We start from the raw sequence: 18,173 nt of genomic DNA on the forward strand, positions 1-18,173 counted from the left end.
TTGATACATTTCTCACTCAAACCGCCACAGCAGGCTGTGCTGGCACATGCTTGTAACACCAGCACTGGAGACACAGAAACTGGGATTCCTAGAGCCCACTGTGCAGCCAGCTTAGCCTAAATGAGAAATCCCAGATCTGAGTGAAATATTCTATCTCAGTAAGGTGGAGAGCAACTGAAGAAGATACCATCATAGACCTCTGGCCTCCACATACAGACACAAGTGTACACATATATTCACAACTCCCATGTAAGTTTGTCGTCAGAGTGCTGCATAGAAAATATACTTAACAGACATAGGTCATCACAGAATAATGACACTGATACAAAACTAAAATAATCAAGATAAATGTGTTAGCCCAAGGATAGATGTATATGGCTTCCCCAGAATAGATTGCAGACTATAACTACTTACCATGTATAATCAATGATTTGCAACTAAGATGCTAATTCAATGAGACAAAGAATAGTCTTTTTTAATAGCTGTTGAGAAAACCAGATAGCCATGGGTAAAAGATGAAAGTAGACATTCACCTGAGACTTTACATCAAAAGTAACTCAAAGCATAAAGATGCTTTAATGTTATGACCATAGACCTCTTAGAAGAAAATAGGTGTATATTACATGTAAGCCTTCATGACCTTACATTTGTCAATGCTTTCTTAGATTAGGTACCAAAAGAGGGGAAAAGGCACTTCATAGATTAATATTCTAATATAATGTTGATTAACTTACATTCACAAAAAATAAAACTGAAAAAATATGATTCATAAAGATACCTTAAGTGGAAATCAACCCACAGATGAGGAAACTATTCAAACCCTTTTATCTAGTATCTAACTATAACCCTTTTATCTAGTATCTAACGTATGTAAAGCACTCTGACAAGAGTGTCCTGGGGTCTCATGGAACTGTATCTTGCCTTGATAACATTTCTCTGAGACAAACTTTTTTTTTTTGGTTTTTCGAGGCAGGGTTTCTCTGTGTAGCCCTGGCTGTCCTGGAACTCACTTTCTAGACCAGGCTGACCTCGAACTCAGAAATCCGCCTGCCTCTGCCTGCCAAGTGCTGGAATTAAAGGTGTGCGCCACCACACCCGGCTTCTCTGAGACAAACTTTAAGACTCCTTATTCTGACTTCTAATCTCCCTTCCAGCAGTAACGTCTGGGACCTTTTCTTAGTAGCTTTGATTTCCAGGTTTGTTGTTGCTGGGTTGGGTTGCATTTTGGTTTTTTGCCTTTTGTTTGGCAGTTAGGTCCATATGACTAATCAGCCATAATTTGTCAAAATTATATCACCACCGTAGAGCTCTCTGGTCAATTTGTACCTAAAAGCCTCCTACCACTTTTCCCTGGACTATTTCAAGAAGGGCTGCACAATGTGGATCAATAAGGTGTGGACAACATCTATGAGTTGATTGAGTGGTGATGCCAGAGTGGCATGCTCAAGAAGATGCCATTGCAGCTGTCATGGTCATGGCTCATGGCTGTAATACCATTTGGGAAGCAGAGGCAAGAGAATGAGAAGCTCAAGATCATCATCAGTTCAAGGCTAACCTAGCTGAGAGAGAGAGAGAGAGAGAGAGAGAGAGAGAGAGAGAGAGAGAGAGAGAGAGAGAGAGAGAGAGAGAGAGAAGAGAGAAGTTACTCCCTCTCCCAAGTCAAAATAAGATAAAACCCTGGAGGCCATAAGAACTATCGAGGATCTGGAAAACTGAACACCTGGACCAGATCCTTTCTTATCTTGTGTTGGTTCTGCTTGCAGCCTTGCATCTCTGTGCAGGCCTAAAGAACTACTTTCCAGATGAGGTGAAGCTCATCAAGATGTGTTATCACTTGACCTCACAGGCTGGTGAACTCCTGGGCTATATGGGGCACATATCTCTTCCAGCCAGAGCTCGTCATCCTTAAGCACAACGAGAGGCCCCAGAGCCTCGCAGTTGGTCTGCATCAGGACCCTCCACTGAGACTCTCGCTCCCATCAGACACCAGACAGTCTCGTAGTCAAACCGGAGCTCCTCCAAAGTCTTTTTGTATAGTCAGTTTCTGTATGAGAAGGCATGTAAAAAATGTTTACCACCAAAGAAATGCAAACCACTCACAGCCATTAGGATGACTACCATCAAGGTTAAAGGTGCTAAAGATGTGGAAACTAGCATTCTGACTGGTGTTCAGACTGAAAAGCCCATCAGAGACTTAAAAGTTAGCAGCTACAGCATAGCTCAGCTTGGTACCAGGGAGAAATACTCAGATGAGAGCACTGGTGGTTAAGAGGTAATAAAGGTAGTTATAAGGCAGAAATTATAAACATAAATAAATGAAAAACTTTAAAGGGTTATATCAACAAATAGCTACAAAATGATTACACTAGTATTAAATTAAAAAAAAAAAAAAGAAAGAAAGAAAAAGGAAAGACAAGAGGGCCTGTAGGTACAGTGCAGGAGAAAGTTCATTGTAGGTAAAAGGGAGAGCATAACCAAATAGCCATAGCAAAGACATCTGGGAGAGTACAGAGTGAACATGACTAGACTGAGCCAGGCCCTGTGAGAAGAGTGGGGGTGGGGGAGGAGCCAGACCAAGTGGGTAGGGCAACCAAAATGGTTGCATTATGTAGGTTAGGGTGCTGGGGTAAGGAAAGCCCAGATCAAGGCTGGAGAAATTTTAGGTAGTGGGCAGGGTAAGGACTGAGGGATGCTGGGAGAAACTGGCAGCCAGGTCTGCTTTGATATGTTACATAGGCACCCTGGCCTACTTTGTCCCTGTTTTGAGACCTAATAAACATGTAAAGTCTGGTTTCGCAGATCCCCCATCTCCAACGGAAGGAACCCAATGAAGAAATCAATTTAGACTCTCTCCACACATCTGGCTGTGGGTCTCTGCACCTGCTCCCATCTGCTTTCATCCCAGGAAGCCTCTCTGATGGCAACTGGACAAGGCACCAATTCTAGGTCTCTGATCTATCCAGTCTCTGGTTCTTGGTCATCCAGGCAATGGTCTGGGCTTCCTTTCCAGGCGTGGGCCTCAATTAAACAAAACTTGGCCACTCCCACAAGTTCTGAACAAAACAATATTCTCAATCCATTTTTTACTCAGGACAATATCTAACAATCAAGGTCAAGCCACATGTTATCCCAGTGTTCAGGAGGCTGAGTTGTGAGGACCACTAAGTTCCAGGCCATGAAAAATAATATAAAGATATCATCTGGTTTTAAAACCTCTGAGGCTAAGTTTCAGACTAGACAGTTGATTGTTAACACCCATTAAAATGATGTCCTGATTCAAGCCCAAATGATGGAAAGGGACACAATAATTTGCTTTGACTTCCTAGAATAGAATGTCATTAAGTACACAGGAATCTATGAAAAAGCAGTGGGAATAAGGAGAGCTCCTGTGCTATGCAATCAGCATAGTGCACACTTATTGTTTGCTATCATTAAGTGAAGGTAAACTCTAATCTCACCCACACTGATTCATCCAATAAACTCCATGCCTCCTGTGCTCTCGTTCTGAAACTAGAAATCCTACTTCTAGGAATCGTTTCTTTTTTTTTTTTCATTATTTATTTGTGCCTATAACTGCAGTCCATGAACTGCTGCTATGGCCTTAGGTGATCCAAAAATTCATGGAGTTTTAGCCAGAATCCTGGAATCAAGCCTGTCCTTAAAGAAGTAAGGCTCTTGTGTACTCTATTCACTCCGTAGTCTTCCTGTGCCCATTTACCTCCTAGTCAACGGACTAACCTTAAAGATGGTGGATATAGCAGGGCAAGAACTTCCAGGATGATCCCCAGGTCTATGGCCCACCATGCATCTACCTACCTGCCAATCCCCTCTCCACCTCATTACTCATTTTAAACACAGGGCATTATTTCCTCCATCACTGTGTTGCTTGCAATCAGTTCCTTTCCTGAGGACCACCACCTTTCTAACAGCCACAGGAGCCTGTTCTCACCTAAATCTCTTTCCAGGCCTAAAAGAGCCCAAATTCTACAGACCTTCCTAATAGTCCTGTCCTTCTATGAGTGACAGTGTGGCAATAACATTCTTGTCACAGCACTGAAAGCAAACACAAAAGACTTAAAGCTAGCTGAATTGTCTCACCACATACAACTCAAAATTGCCTGGGATGGAACCAGTAAAGACTTAAGATTTCAGCAATCATTGATTTAAAAAAAAAAAAAAAAAACCCAAAACATGTTTCAAGTTATAGAAACAATTTTAATGCAAATACTCAGTAGGGCATCTTTTGCATTGCTCCCAAAATTTCGTCTCTTTCTGCTGCTGTAGGCATAGATGGCTGAACTCCATTTTGTCTTCTCTGGATCATGACAGAATTCTATACATAGGCATGAAAGAAAACACCAAAATCAGTTACATATTAAATGGTAGTAATCTGACAGTAATTTTCAGTTGTTTCTTTAAAAAGAAAATACTAAAATCTAAATTTAAAACTCCAAAACCTACTTCTAAAACTCCAGATGTTTCAATCTATTAACATTTACGCTGAAGTGATTATCCACCCAGAAAGCATTGTTAGCAGGAGTTGGGTTAGGACTATGCCATTAAGTATATATACAGGAGTATATACAGTCCACTTACAAAAGCTATGCATAATTATGAAGTGAAACTAAGTCTATCAGAAAAGGAAGGACCTGGGTGCAGTACTCAGGGCTATTTTATGACTAAAGATACTAACCTAGGAAGATGTATTTATATTAAAGCTTGAGTCTTAAACCTTGGAAAAGAATGAAACAAGCTCTCAAGGATGCCGTAGAACTAAAATCCCACTTAGAAGATAAGGTCAAAGAGTAAGTGTACCTACAGCCATCACTGGGAAAACTATGGATTACTGATTATTCTCAGCTAGTCACAAGCCTAAGAAGCTTTACAAGTTTTACAACAAGCTTGAGAAGTTGGGCTTACCCAGAATCGCCGGCAGTTTTTGTACTTCAAGAAGTAACTGGAACACCTTTCCCTGTCATAGTTATTTTCATCCATGCATCTGGTAGAAGCATCAGATTCCTTAAATATGTAAGAGATCATCATTTAAAATGTAGAATGTGATCTATGAAAGACCCAAACACAAAAACTTCTGAAGCTATTTTCCCCTGAACAGATATCAAATGGCTTATTTTTGTGCATTGTGGTGGGTAGACTCATAAAATCCAAATACTAGGCACCTACTCCAGAAATCACTCAACTTGAAAAGACATCTTTTTTGCCCAGTCTGGGCCAGTTTTCTAAGCATCTGATCACATGAGTTTGAGCCAAAGCACTGATCATGGTCATTTGTTCCAGGAGCTGAAGTAAGGTATCAGGTGCTCTGAGCATGGCTACACAGCAAGCAGCAGAAACCAGCCTCCCACAACTCAGTGCAGCTCCCTGGCTTTCCCTAGATCTCAGTTTGACTAGATGTTTTGATCTTAAGGCTTGGTTTGAGATTCCAAGTAAATTACACAAGTAAATGATCTACATCAAGGCAACCTAAATTAACAGCACCCATCTTGGTGCACTTTTGGCTATCATTCATTCACTCCGTTATGCAAGCATACTATTACATACGCAGCTTTAATAGTTATCATTAATGTGACTTCAAAAAGAAAGCAACACAAGGCCATGCGTTTAAAATGAAGTAGGTAGTACTGGTAATTAAACTTAAGCTGCCTGAACTAGAAGCAGATTGAACAACAAGCTTCAAAGTGAAAGGTAAGACTATGAGAAGTTATCTAAAATAAAGTTTCAAATCCGCAGGGAATCTGCTTCACGGCCTAAAGAAAAATCTACCTTGCCTAAACAACACTTAATGCTGGAAACAGATGATATAGACCAATGGATGTGTACTGTGTAATGTATATTTTTGAAAACCCCGTAAAGGATGGTGGATTCATATTCCTCATAGCAACAATATAGTATTTACATTGTATTTCTCAGGAATGGCAAAGCCACAACAAAGTGTTGCAAGCTATACCCAATTAATGTCAACAAAAACTTATTTTTGCAACACAATGCTGTTTATAAGATACTTTTGTGAAAACCATTAAGCTTAACATAAACTAATCCTACTGTGAACCCATGACTCAAGCCAGGTTGTCTCAAAGGCAGATTAAATAATTGCTGTGATTAAAACCATTGGTTGTAAATTTGCTGTACTGTCCCATGTTTAGACTAAAAACTTTCCTTAGTGCTACATATACAAGTTTTACAGTGACAACCAAACACTGTTTATTTCACAATTAAGCAAAATTGAAGAACAGAGTCTTTAGCCACATTTTGGTCATTTTTAAGTGTTATAGTGAAATAAAATACACTGGCCAGGAATATCTTTTTCACAGAAAAATATTTTATTCAATAACTGCTTAGGACAGATACCCACACAATTAATATTGGTTTTTCCAAGTTAACACTCATGGCAATGAAAAGCAAACCACCCTACCGACAAGCAAGGATTTATGTCAGGATCTCTCAGCCGCCGTGTGACCATGGGCATCTTGTCTTCTTACTGAAGGTAGGCGGGAGAAAAACAGGTCAGAAGGAAATGACCAGAAAATGTCATCAGCCCCACAAGCACTTTTAATTTAATTTACCCACAAAATTTAGTTCTCAAAGTAGAAGGTACTCTATAGGAAACAATGAAACACACACAAACAAAAGTCAAGTTACTGCTTACTTAACATTCTAGAAAGCCATAGTTAAAAAACCAATGAATGAAATTTTCAATTCCCGTACTACCTTCTATTTAGATTAATACTTTCCATGGGTTGAAGGAAGTCAGAGAATGCTACTGTGGCTCAGTAATTTTCCAATTTGAGTCTTAAAAATACAGCTTTGCAAAGGTTTTATCCATTAAAGACATCACATTACCCTAAGAGCCAGTTAGCTATTCGAAGTCAAGTCATACACTTTATGAAGTCAGCCAATTAAGTACAACTGCTCTTCAAATTCCAGTTCAAATGAAACTGTACAATTCTCTTGCAGGGGAAGAGGTAAAAAACCAGTCACAATTATTTGAGAAAGGGGTTCATTTATCTCAATATATTGATAAGGTATTGATGAGCCACCCACCATCTTTGAAAAACTTCCTCTACTAAGCTTAAGGGGCTGATCTGGCTTACACACCCAAATGCTACTCTAGTGTAATCACTTTTCTACCGAAAAATCAAAGCAGATTCCAGAGAAATAGGACAGTATGAAGTACACAACTCTACTGAATTAAAAAACAGAGCAAAACAAACATGCATGGGCCTTTTCAAAGAAGTCCAACGTTTTGTATGAAGTGTCACAAAAAAACAATGTTAAACAAAATAATGTATATTCCAGAAAAGCAATTCAAGCCGGTAAGCTCTTAATAAGTGAACATATTCTGAATCAATGGCCATCCAGTCCAGCTTCTTCTATTCTGGTAAAGATCAGGATGTCTAAGCTAAAGGAGCCCAACTTTTCCCGGAGACAGAAAGAATCTGATTACTCTGAGTCCTTTAACTTTCAGTAATCACCAGATAATCATTTATTTCATGAACTTCGTTGAAAATATCCAGCCAGCAGAAGCATCTTCACAGGAAGGGCACTCAGTACAAAGTCCAACTATATCTAGAAGCCTTTCCTCCTCGGAAGATAGTTTACAAGACTGCCTTGCCTCTTCCTGAGAGAATACCAGAACTAAGAAAATCTACAGTCTTCTCTTTCATATCGGTCCTGTCCTGTCTCCACAGAGCTCCGCTTGATCGTTCATACGCCATGCATATAATAATCTCAACAATCTGATACAAACACAATTCACACTGCGTCCTAATCATGAGATTCTGTTGTTTCATTATCATCAGCCAGAAATTCTTTTAAAAAGTATCCACACAAAACAGGCATCAAATTTGCTGCTTCAGGCTATTCCCGTTTTACTGCTTTTTATTCTGGATCCTAAATACACTCTAAGCATGGTTTTCCGAATGTCACCTCCTTCGTATGAATTCCTGTGTTAACAGTACAGGAAGAGGAAATGTCAATTTACATGGAGGAGTGTGGCTGAAGGGCAAGATGGAGTGCCCTGCTAAAGAGGCCTTATCTGCTTACTTTTTGAAGGTGCAGGAGTGAACAACTGTTACAACACTACTACTTCCAAGATGACATTCAGAAAGAAAACCAGTCTGAGGGAAGACTACAAACCTACAGCACATCTGAGAAATAGTGCTAAAATCTACTCTAAAGGGAAAACTGCTTACCAAAAAAGTTCCCGATTTCCCACTCTTCGCAGCTTTGATCCGCAGTGGGGGAAGGGCACGTTACTGAACAAGTCCAGGCCCCCAGGCTTCTCAGAGTCTGGTCTGTGAGTGTTAAATCCGGAAACAGAAATACACCACGCCATAAACCTGGGTACAGAGGACCAGGGACAAAATGTCAAAGTACACATCACAGGGATCTGAGAGGTCGGAGACGAATCTCCAAGAAAGTGACTCCGGGACCGCACCGCCTTCCGAGGTGCCGCGCCGCAGCATCGGACGGTGGAGGGCGGACACAGGTAAACACCACAAAAGGGGCTGGGAAGGAAGGGGGCGGCGTAGAGCGGGAACCTGGGGAGAGCAAGGAGGGGAGTGACACAATCCGGGGTGCCCAGACCTGCATGGGGTCACCTTCCGCTGCCCCGGCCGGACGAATCGCGTGGCGTGAGCAGCGGCAGGGGCATGCCGCGCCGCGGAGGGTTTGGAGCCACGAACTAGGGTCAGCCCTCCGCGCAGTGCTGTCCCGGGTCTGCCGTCCAGGGAGGGAGGGGCCGGAGACCACTCACCACAGGCCAGCACTCAGCCAGCACCCGGGCCGGCTGCAGTTCCAAACACGTCAGTGGCTCACGCAGCAGGACCTTAAGTAGCGCGCACCCCAACATGCTGCCCCCGCGCCCCCCGTTTCAGTTTGTCCAATCCACGCGCGCCCCTGCCAGATTGACAGGCGCGCGGAACTCTGTGAGGTTGGGGCGGGCTCAGTTCGCTCCGCCCCCGGGCAGCGGGAGGAGGGCTCAAGCAAGAGGAGCGGGTGGGACGGCGTGAGACCCCGCCCTCTCCCCGCCCCACCGCGCCCCCCGCCCTTCAGTATCGCTCTTACCACTTCGGCCTGACGGGCAGCCACCTCAACCAATGAGCTCATCTGGACCCGGCGGCGGCCGCTCGGACTGGCCAGGCCCTGGGCGGAGCGTGAGGAGGGCGGGCACCTCGGCGGGCTGGGGCCAGGGCGGGCCGGCGGGCGGGCGCGGGGCGGGGGCGGCGGCCGAGCGGGCGGGGGGTGGGGGGGAGGAGGCGGCGGTGGGCGCGACGTCGGCGGCTGCGGCAGCGGCGGCGGCGGCGGCGGCGGCAGCTGCAAGTTGAGCTGCAGGGGCAGCGCATACACTACAATGGCTGCTGGAAAGAGGCGTAAGGAAACAATTTCCAGGCCCGCCGCGTCCAGCCCGAAATATGAGAAAAAAATTATTAGAAATTCCGCGGGCGGTGTAAAGGCGGCGGACGGGCCGGAGGGAGGATGTTAAAGCCCCGCGGTGAGTTCTCCGGGGGTCCGGGGCGGCGGGGAGGCGTTTAGCGGGAGGAATATCAGGGTTATTTAAATTATGGGACTAGCCGAGGGGGCAGAGGAGCCGCGGCGGCGGCAGGAGGAGGAAAAGTTTGTGCTACTCCCAGCCCCTGCTCAGGACCCCAGAGAGAAAAATAATAATAAAAAAATCAAATAAAATCGTGCGGCGGGGCTGCAAGGACTCCCGAGGTCGCTGCTGACAGGGCAGGGGGCGACGCGACTGGGGACCCGAAGGTGAGGTCGGTGAGAAAAAAAAAAACCTTTTATTCAGGGTCTGGAAAGTTTGAAAAGTTTTCCTCCTCCTCCTCCTCCTCCTCTCTGGTGCTGTGAATATTGTGACAGCGGCAGCGGCAGCAGAGAGAGCGGAAGACATTAGAGACCCGAAAAATAAGGGAAAAATTAATATAAATTCGGTTTTGAGAGGAAACTCTCCGCGTTTTCCACCAAAACATCCCGGGGGAAGGTCGCTTCCCAAAGGGCCTGGCGGAGACCCGCGGTCGGCAATATTTGGGGGGCACTGGGAGTGACTTGGGGTAACTTTGCCCCCTTTTCCGAAGAGGTTTTTCTTTTCTGGAGAAATGCATTTGTTTTTGCCCTCCTGCCCAGGTGGGAGAGCCGAGTCGGGGTGCGGGGTCCGCGGGGCACCGGACCCAGCCGGGTGGCGGCGGGGGCGTAGGGGGAGGGGGTGCTAAATGAAAGCAGGAGATCGGGACGGAGCAGGGACAGCTTGTTGTCAGTATCATAAACAACCAAAATGGAGGGAGAACTCAGGCATATAACCAAATAAAAATTGTTAAAAAATCGCAAAAAATCCCTAAAAATCCGGGATGCGCCCCCCTTCCTCGCCAAAGGTAAAAGTGTGAACCGCCTTTCCCCTGAAGTCCATTTGGACTTTGCAGGGACCAAGGAGTTAATATTTATTTATTTTTTAAACTTTCGAAGGGCAAAAGCCTTTTATAACTCCACCGACAATGAGAAAACGTGAAAATCCAATGCAAGAGAAGCAGGGGGAGGGAGGGGGAGGTGGTAGTGCAGAAACTACTAAACTTATTGGTAATGTGGACTGATCTGAGATAAGATAAACACTATGTTTGCTATTTTATAACTCCCTTTTAATGATCTGTGAGGAGGTTGCTTTTTGGGGTAGGAAAAAAAGTGATGCCATTTTCTTAATAGAGTTAATATGTGTGATTGGAAGAATAAACCTTTCCGGCTTTAGATTGCATTTTCGTCGCATTTATGCCTCGGGTTTTGTTAGTGGCTCCCTCCTTTCTTTAAGCTGGGCTCTCCAGAGGAGGGGTGGAAAGGTGCTGTTGCCCAGAGAGACTGGAGGGCAAGACTGGCGAACCTTCTGGGGAGGGGTGGGAGTTGTTTGGTTTCTCCCTTCCTGACTCGTTTGCTTCACCTGTTCGCCCTCACTAAGGAATGTTGGACTGAAGTTTTCTGGTTTTATGTATATAAAAGGATGGTGCCTCTTGCATCACATTGATGTTAGTGGGAAAGTGCTGCTGATGTTGGTTCCACGTGGGATCTGGGACAGAGCAGGGCATTTTAAAGGGACAGCTTCTCTTTTCTTCGGGTTTTCATCACCTATGCAGACTTACAGAGGACCAAAGTCAGAGGTGCTGGAAGTCTGTGGTGATGGAAGAGCCTTCTCTTTCCATTACTCAAGTGCACCCCCCAGTTTAGGAGTGATGGAGGGAGAGGAGGGATAAACAAGCCCAGCAGAAGATGGATGTGTGTGGGGCTTAGTTTTCATCCACGCTGTTCTTTTATGTAACAAGCCCTCCCAGAAACTTTTCATGTTACATTGCTTTGCTCTGGAAGCTGATTTTGGAAAGAATTGTGGAAAAATGGAAAAAGTTGAAGGTGTGTGGTGTAATGGTATAGCATTATTGAACACTTATGAATTCTGTGCAGTGAGATCAAAGAGCCATGTATGCCCATAATGGGGGTTTACAGCCATTTTGTGAAATACCTAAAGTTCAGCTTGGCTTCAGGTACACTGAGGACTTCTGGTTGAAAATTACAGGCAAAGTGGTGGAGACTCCTTAACATTGTAAACAGTAGACATTTCTAGGGAGGCGGGAGTGGCTCTCAGGAAGACCATGGAAAAGTTTATATATACATTTCAATATTATAGTCCATCCTATGCATATGTTATAACTCTGCACTTTGAAAATGAGAATGCTTGGATATCCTGAAACCTATGGATTTGTATCTTTTCCGCTGAAATGATTTGTGTTTCTCAGGAAATGTTTATTAATCGTTAGCTCCTATCTGCTCTTGTGTCTTAGATGTCTGCAGTATTTTCAAAAGGTAAAATGTGTACATTGCTAACTGGACAGTATTTAAGATTATGACTAATCGGGGATGGAAACTACTTATATTCAGTTTCCACGGCCATATGGAGTTTGGGAAATAAATCTCTATTTTGCTTTCTTTTTACAATTTATAGATATGGACCAAAGTAAGAACTGAGTTTTTAGACTTCTTAGGTAGTGTTCTCTTTTGCCATACTGCATAAAAATGATTTTGTGACAATCCATTGTGTGTTAGTTCCTGTTTCTAACTGACTTTTCTCAGCACTTTCTGTCCATACCTACATGAAAACAGTGTCAGTGACCTGTGAGCACATCATCTTGTGGTTTCCCACTTTGGGGACAACTACAGCTTTCTAAGAAGTCCCTAAGGAAAGCACAGGGGCACAATCACTGTGAAATCCTGATGCTTGGAAAGAGAGTAAAGTATCAGTGAAGAAGGTAACCCCTCCCCACCAGATCCTTGTGTCCAAAGATTTCAGAATTCCATCACTACTTACAAAAAAAAAAAAAACCCTCTGAAGTTTATTTTGCATGTTCATGATGTTGCTGGCTCAAGATAGTTACTCTGACTATAAGTAGTCAGGATTATACTTTGTGCTTAAAATGCATGAGACTTTCGGATCCTGAGCAGTTGCCGCTTTGACAGACCAAATACAATTACCAATAAATTCAGTGTCAGTAAAAGTCAAGGCAAGTTTTGCTTTTGGTTCTGTTAGCTCCTTGAGCTATTTAAGGTGTTTGGGCACTTAAAAATAGGATCTCGTTCTTTATTGTCAACCTCAACACAAGTTCACCTGTTAAAATAGAGGTTATTCTTTCTCATTTAGAGTAACATACACTTTGTTGGGGTTTAGTAAAACCAGCTCTTTTTGAAATTAAAAAAATACACTTATAATGTCCAGATGAAAACCTGTAACTCTTAGAGTCTTGCTTACATAGGGAGTGCCACAAGAGCTGAGTTGAGTTGATTGTATTAAGGCTTTTTGATGCTTAGAAACCCTGCCTGTTGAACTTCCTTTGCTGGAAGTTCTATTAAATTATACCAATACACAGAAATAATATAAGGATATCTCATGCTCCATACAGCTTCACTTACAGTTAGAGAAACCCCACAGAGGAGGATTCTTCTCTGAGACTTAGATGCCCAGGGTCACTACTGAAAATTCTGAAATGAATATTTCCTGCAGTGGTGGATGACATAGTGAGTGTGGGCTAATACTGATAAAACCCCTTATCTGTGTATTTATTTATGATAATCAAAATGGTTCAATAAGCAGACATTTTATAGTTAAAGTAGTTGAATTTTCCTTTATCAATATAATTTGAAATTTTAAGAATTTTTTTGCTTTAGTATCAATTCAAAATTGAGAATTTTTCCTTCATTATTATAATAGTCCTGGTTGTTATTATGTACATTTTCATATGATATTCTAGAAATTTACCTAAGGATTAAACTATTGTTTTCTAAATTAAATGTCATGTTCCTATCACAACTGGGATTTTAAAAGACATACAACTGAAACCTATGCCATGCCTGCCTTTGAAGGTTACTTCAGTAATCATTTTACTCAAGCTGTATAATCAAACTAGCCATCCTTCTAGGAATGCTTTAATATTATTTATTTGTAATTTTGTTCTTTGAGAATTTAACATGTAAAAAATTAACCTGTTAACACATGAGATGAGAGTTTCAGAAGGAGAAGAGTGTCTTATCAAGCAAAAGCTAAGCAAGTAGATCTGTTCAGGGTGAAAGGGGAAAACTGCCCCTTAAGCCATCATTTAAAGGGTTTTAAGAACCTGGTAAATGTTTTTTTCTGAAACACAGACTATGTTGAAAGCATGTCAGTCATTGCTTGAAAACAAAGGTGGATTTTTATTTCTTTAGTTATAACAGGAATTAATGTAGCAGCATATTTAACCAATTAGTACGTGTTTAGGTACCCTTAGAACAGTATTTACAAATAAGTTCAGTTCGAGGGCAGGCTACATCGGATTGATGAACTGTAAGGTTCACTGTGCTTTCAGAGCTTATGAAGAAGAGCTCTTTTCCATTCTAACACAAGGACACAGTAGAAGTGATGTATTGTTGCTTTTTTGTAATCATTTCACTGCTAACCTTTTTAGAAACTCTCAAATCTGAAATCTACCGGGTTACTGCTTTTCCTTCACACCAAGGCAACTTTTTTATCTCATGTGTAAATTTAATTCCAGGTTTAATTTGAGAAAGTAAATGAATATTTCTAGGTTATAAATTTTTATGAAAAATTGGTGTGTAATTATTAAAATTTGACATTATAAGAAATATATCTGTATAAAAGCTTAAAAGAAATTATTACAGAGTCATAGTTTGATTTTTACTTTTAAATTCATTGGCCTATCTCCCTAAGGTTTGCATTCTACCTAGTGTGCCCTCCTGTCTGTCTACTCCTTACAGGGGAGAGTTGACCAGGATAGCATGATGTTCACATATCAAAGACATTGGAATGTTTTTGTATTCTGATTTTGTATATATATATTGGTGTTTGTCATTCTTAAGGATTTTGCTTTTCTAAAATGCATATCAAGTACAAAAAATGTTACAAAACAAATAATATCTCATTTTTAAAAAGTGAAGTAGTATGATATTACACTAAAATTGTTAGTATATAAAAGTCCCTGAATGTCTTGTAAACAGAGTTACTGCAGCATCTTGGTATTAAATCTAACCACAGTTTGTGCTGGGAGCTTGGAGTTACTCCTTGTGGAGGGTGCATGTGAGAGAACTTCTGCACTTACATCCTAGGCTCATAGGGAAAGCAGGCTGCTAAAAAGAACGTGCAGCCCTTTCTTAATTTAAAATCATAGAAAACCTAGAAATGTGAAGATACCAGAGAACAAAAATATGATTTTGATGCCTTTTAAATATTAATACTTTTGAACAATGAGAATATTATACAACATCAGTGTAAACTAAAATATTCAAAAATAATAATGAGAAACTGGAAAACTAAGAATTTCAGAATAAAATAGGAATTATGGTAAATTTAAAATTCAACTTATGTGAATAAAGAATAACCAACTACAAAGCAAACCCACAAGTTTACAAAAGAAAGAGAGAAAGAAAGAAACGGAAAGAAAAGAATCAGAGTGGTATTTTGGGGAATTTTATGAGAGAATATTTTTAGTGCAGATTGCAGGACCTGTAAGCACCTTTTGAAACAAGAGTTCTGAAGCCTTTGCCCCTTCTTCTGTAGATGTGGATTAAACTAAATCCTAATTATGATTTCTAGTGATGATTTCTTTGAATTTCATTTTTAACAAAAGGAAAAGGAGAAAGTCATTTGCTGCTGTTTTTTAAAAGAGATTTTAAAGAGGTATTAAATGTGTAGCAATGTGAAATGGTCTGAGAGCCTTAGAAATCATCGAAAAATACTTCCCTTGTTAATTATCAGAAACCTTAAAACTTGTTTAGGATAATAAAATAAATTTTAAAGCTGCAGTCTAAGAATAATTTTGCTCTCTGTGGATTTTTTAAGGGCAATGTGAATAATTTCTTACAGTCTTAATAGCCCTTTAAAAACTTTGACAAGATAAAGATAAGAGTATTTCACCAATAAGATTGTTAATTTCTAGAGTGTTTTAAGGTGTAACCTGCTGATTAAAGGTATGTCTCTTTCTCATTCATTAGTTAGCAGTTGGTTTTCTAAAGGAGAATTGAAACTTTCCTGATATCTGAAGTAGAATTTACCTCTAGCTCTGGAAACTGCTCAGAGAATGCATGGAGCTCTTTGCAGTGGTGGGTGAGAGAGCATTGCAGAGTCTTGAAATCTATCTTTGAGCAGGAGAGTCTCATTTTACGCTTTTTAGTTGTTAATACTTAAATTATTGTCTCATATTAGTGTTGGTGTATTGCATGTAAGCTGTTTACAGTCTCCTATGTTATAGTTTCTGAGGATGAAAATACTAATTCTCAGAGTATATGTCACAATTAAAAAGCTGACATATGACTTTAAAAATATCTAATGTCTGATCAGTGGGCATTAGAATCTTTAATATACATTTTTGGAAAATTAAAATCAGTTTTTAAATGAGGACTATAAATCTTTTGTGTAAAAGGCAGAATCAGAAAGTGTTCCAATCAGTTGTTTCTCTGAAGACATATCAGTCCATTGTTCTTGAGAAAGAGAATTTTAAGAAACCAAAGCTGGAAGCTTAAGGTTGTTTAACTTTGCAGGTTCAAAACATCACCAATTGATTTTACTCTACTACGTTTTCTCAATAAATCAGTTTTATTTTCTTGTATTGTTTTAATGCTATAATTTCAGAGCCCAAATTAATTCTCATCATGCCCAAAAAAGTTATAATTAAAATGTTCTAGTGTCTTGTCTTCAGGCAGTGAGGTAGAACAGGATTTGTAGAAGAGTGCATTCCCTTCCTTAGGTTGTCTTCCGCATTCTCTAGGTATAATTTCTGAGAGTGTACCACTCTGAAGAAGAGAAATTAGCTCTATTACGTTGACATGAAATTTGTCATTTTTTTTAAGTTCATTGAAAAAATGTTACTTTACCTATTTGAGTAAAACATATCATATTCTTTAAATCAGCACTGGTGTGTCCAGTGTGCCCAATTGCATGCTCAGCCTCAAATATAAATTTGCTCTCCTCGTGCCTTTAAATTTGCTTAGGTAAATGTTAGAAAATGTTCTTCCAGTGTTTCCGTAATTTGTTATTGTCTGAGATAATTTAATTGAGTAAATTTCTATCTTGGTTGTCTTTCTCTTCAAATATTAGTCTTTTATTTGAAAATTGTTGGTAAATGCATGTGATTTCAGCATTAAGATAGAATTGGACATACAATAAAATAGGTTATCCCAAGAGTGGTGGAAACAACCCTGCTGGTTCTCACTTGGAAGTCCTGGTGAGTACAGTGTGCATCTGTAGGACCCAGTGACAGTGTGTGCTCTGCCTCCTGTGCATCCTCAGAACTGATGCTGTGCAGAGCTGACTCCATTTTGCTCTATGGAGAGTGCATGGTCAGCCTTCCCAGGGATTTCTTTCTCAGTTCTAAAAAAAAAAAAAAAAAAAAAAAAAAAATAGTATTAAGGCATTCCTTGAAAAGAAAATATTTTCTCATGCATCACAGTGCTGTGTGTGAAGATGTGCTACCATAGTTGTTTACCCAAATCGGGATAAAAACAAACCATCAAATAGTAAACTTAACTGGACAAAAATGAAATTTAAATATTTATCTGAATAAATTGATTTGCTGGTGAAATGACAGAATTTTAATCAAAAGAATTGGTTTTTGTTTCAGAATCTGTTTTTCAGCCCCAGAAGTTTGTAAGTAAAATAATGTTAAAAATAATAGTAATGATATAAAATCAAAAAGTGTGGAGCTCTGCAAAAGTCTTAAGCATTTGTCCTTTGATGTTTAGTAAACATATTTTAAATGACCAAAATGACATCAAAGAACTTAACATCTTCAATCATTTTGGTTATTTTTCTAAGAAAAGTAGTAACAGCCTAGTACCGAACTGCACATCTGTTGTGTTTGGGAGCTTTCATTATTACGTGTTTACTAGGACAGTGCTACTTCAGTGTTTTTTAAAAGTACTGTTATCAGTGTTTTCTTCAGAAGTCCTCTTTGTGGATATTAAAACTTAATTCAGTTTTATTGAAGCTTTTCGTATTACTTTTATTTCATAGCTCAGATTAGCTCAACATAGGCACTGCAGGTATAGCTATTCTGTTCGACATTGGCCCTGCGTCATACTTGAATGAAATTATACTCAGTTCACCCATTATTGGTCACTGCATGAATAGGAGAAGAAAACAGCTGGGAAGAGAAGAAAGGATCCCGTTCCGAGGCTGACTCATGATAGCCTTTCTGCAGACCATGATTTCTTTGCCAGAATTAAAAGGAGCTTGTTAATTAGAACCAAAATGCCCGTGTGTCTACGAACTCTTTTCCTAATCAGGATTCAGACACACTGCTGTGCTTCCTTCCATTGGCATCCAAGTGTGCTTGCTGCTTGGCTCTGCTCTCTTCTCAGTGCTGCCACCCTGTGGATGGCAGTGCCGCTGCGGCAGGCACACATTTGCTGTGTTATCAAGTGGTACTGTTCTGGAGTACTGGTGGAAAAGAAGCTGAGCTGAGCGCAGAGCCTGTTGTGTTGCTTTGCCGCTGTGTGTGCTGCTGTACTCCAGCTAGGTTTGTAAAAGTTATGCAGCGCAGAAGTACGGTACTCAGCTGCCAAAAACATGAAAATTTGGAAAACCTTTAAAGGTAAATGCTGTTGTTTGTCTAATCTGCCGTTTCACTAAAATA

The 18,173-nt window shown here is 40.7% G+C and overlaps 2 protein-coding genes across 4 annotated transcripts in view; one reads left to right on the forward strand and one right to left on the reverse strand.

The window, feature by feature from the left end:
• Positions 1 to 4,194: 4,194 nt before the first annotated feature.
• Positions 4,195 to 8,879, reverse strand: Chchd7 (coiled-coil-helix-coiled-coil-helix domain containing 7). Of its 2 annotated transcripts, none has more exons than XM_021160662.3 (5): positions 8,774 to 8,879; positions 8,211 to 8,357; positions 6,431 to 6,496; positions 4,921 to 5,019; positions 4,195 to 4,333 (listed from the first exon to the last, which is right to left on the reverse strand). In XM_021160662.3, exons 3-5 carry the CDS (start codon positions 6,482 to 6,484, stop codon positions 4,229 to 4,231), a joined length of 258 nt encoding a protein of 85 aa, XP_021016321.1. In that variant the 5' UTR covers positions 6,485 to 6,496; positions 8,211 to 8,357; positions 8,774 to 8,879; the 3' UTR covers positions 4,195 to 4,228. The 2 variants fall into 2 exon arrangements, with proteins under 2 accessions (XP_021016321.1, XP_021016319.1); XM_021160660.3 differs by having other exon boundaries at positions 8,605 to 8,854.
• Positions 8,880 to 9,332: 453 nt separating this feature from the next.
• Positions 9,333 to 18,173, forward strand: part of Plag1 (PLAG1 zinc finger) — a 36,944-nt gene continuing 28,103 nt past the window's right edge. For both annotated transcript variants that reach the window (XM_029476607.2, XM_029476608.2), the window contains exon 1: positions 9,333 to 9,511. The gene's annotated coding sequence lies outside the window, so the exon portion shown is untranslated. The remainder of the gene's footprint in view (positions 9,512 to 18,173) is intronic.

This window comes from Mus caroli, unplaced genomic scaffold (genome assembly GCF_978045245.1).
Source record: "Mus caroli unplaced genomic scaffold, Mus_caroli_1 scaffold_6, whole genome shotgun sequence".
Classification (NCBI taxonomy): domain Eukaryota; kingdom Metazoa; phylum Chordata; class Mammalia; order Rodentia; family Muridae; genus Mus; species Mus caroli.

Excerpts from the sequence above, each read along its gene's own strand:
- Chchd7 (XM_021160662.3), bottom strand. The coding sequence starts at position 6,484 with ATGCCCATGGTCACACGGCGGCTGAGAGATCCTGACATAAATCCTTGC. Across the intron at positions 5,020-6,430 it reads ACATAAATCCTTGCTTGTCG|GAATCTGATGCTTCTACCAG; the intron begins GTAGGGTGGTTT and ends TACATATTTAAG. Across the intron at positions 4,334-4,920 it reads AAAACTGCCGGCGATTCTGG|AATTCTGTCATGATCCAGAG; the intron begins GTAAGCCCAACT and ends GCCTATGTATAG.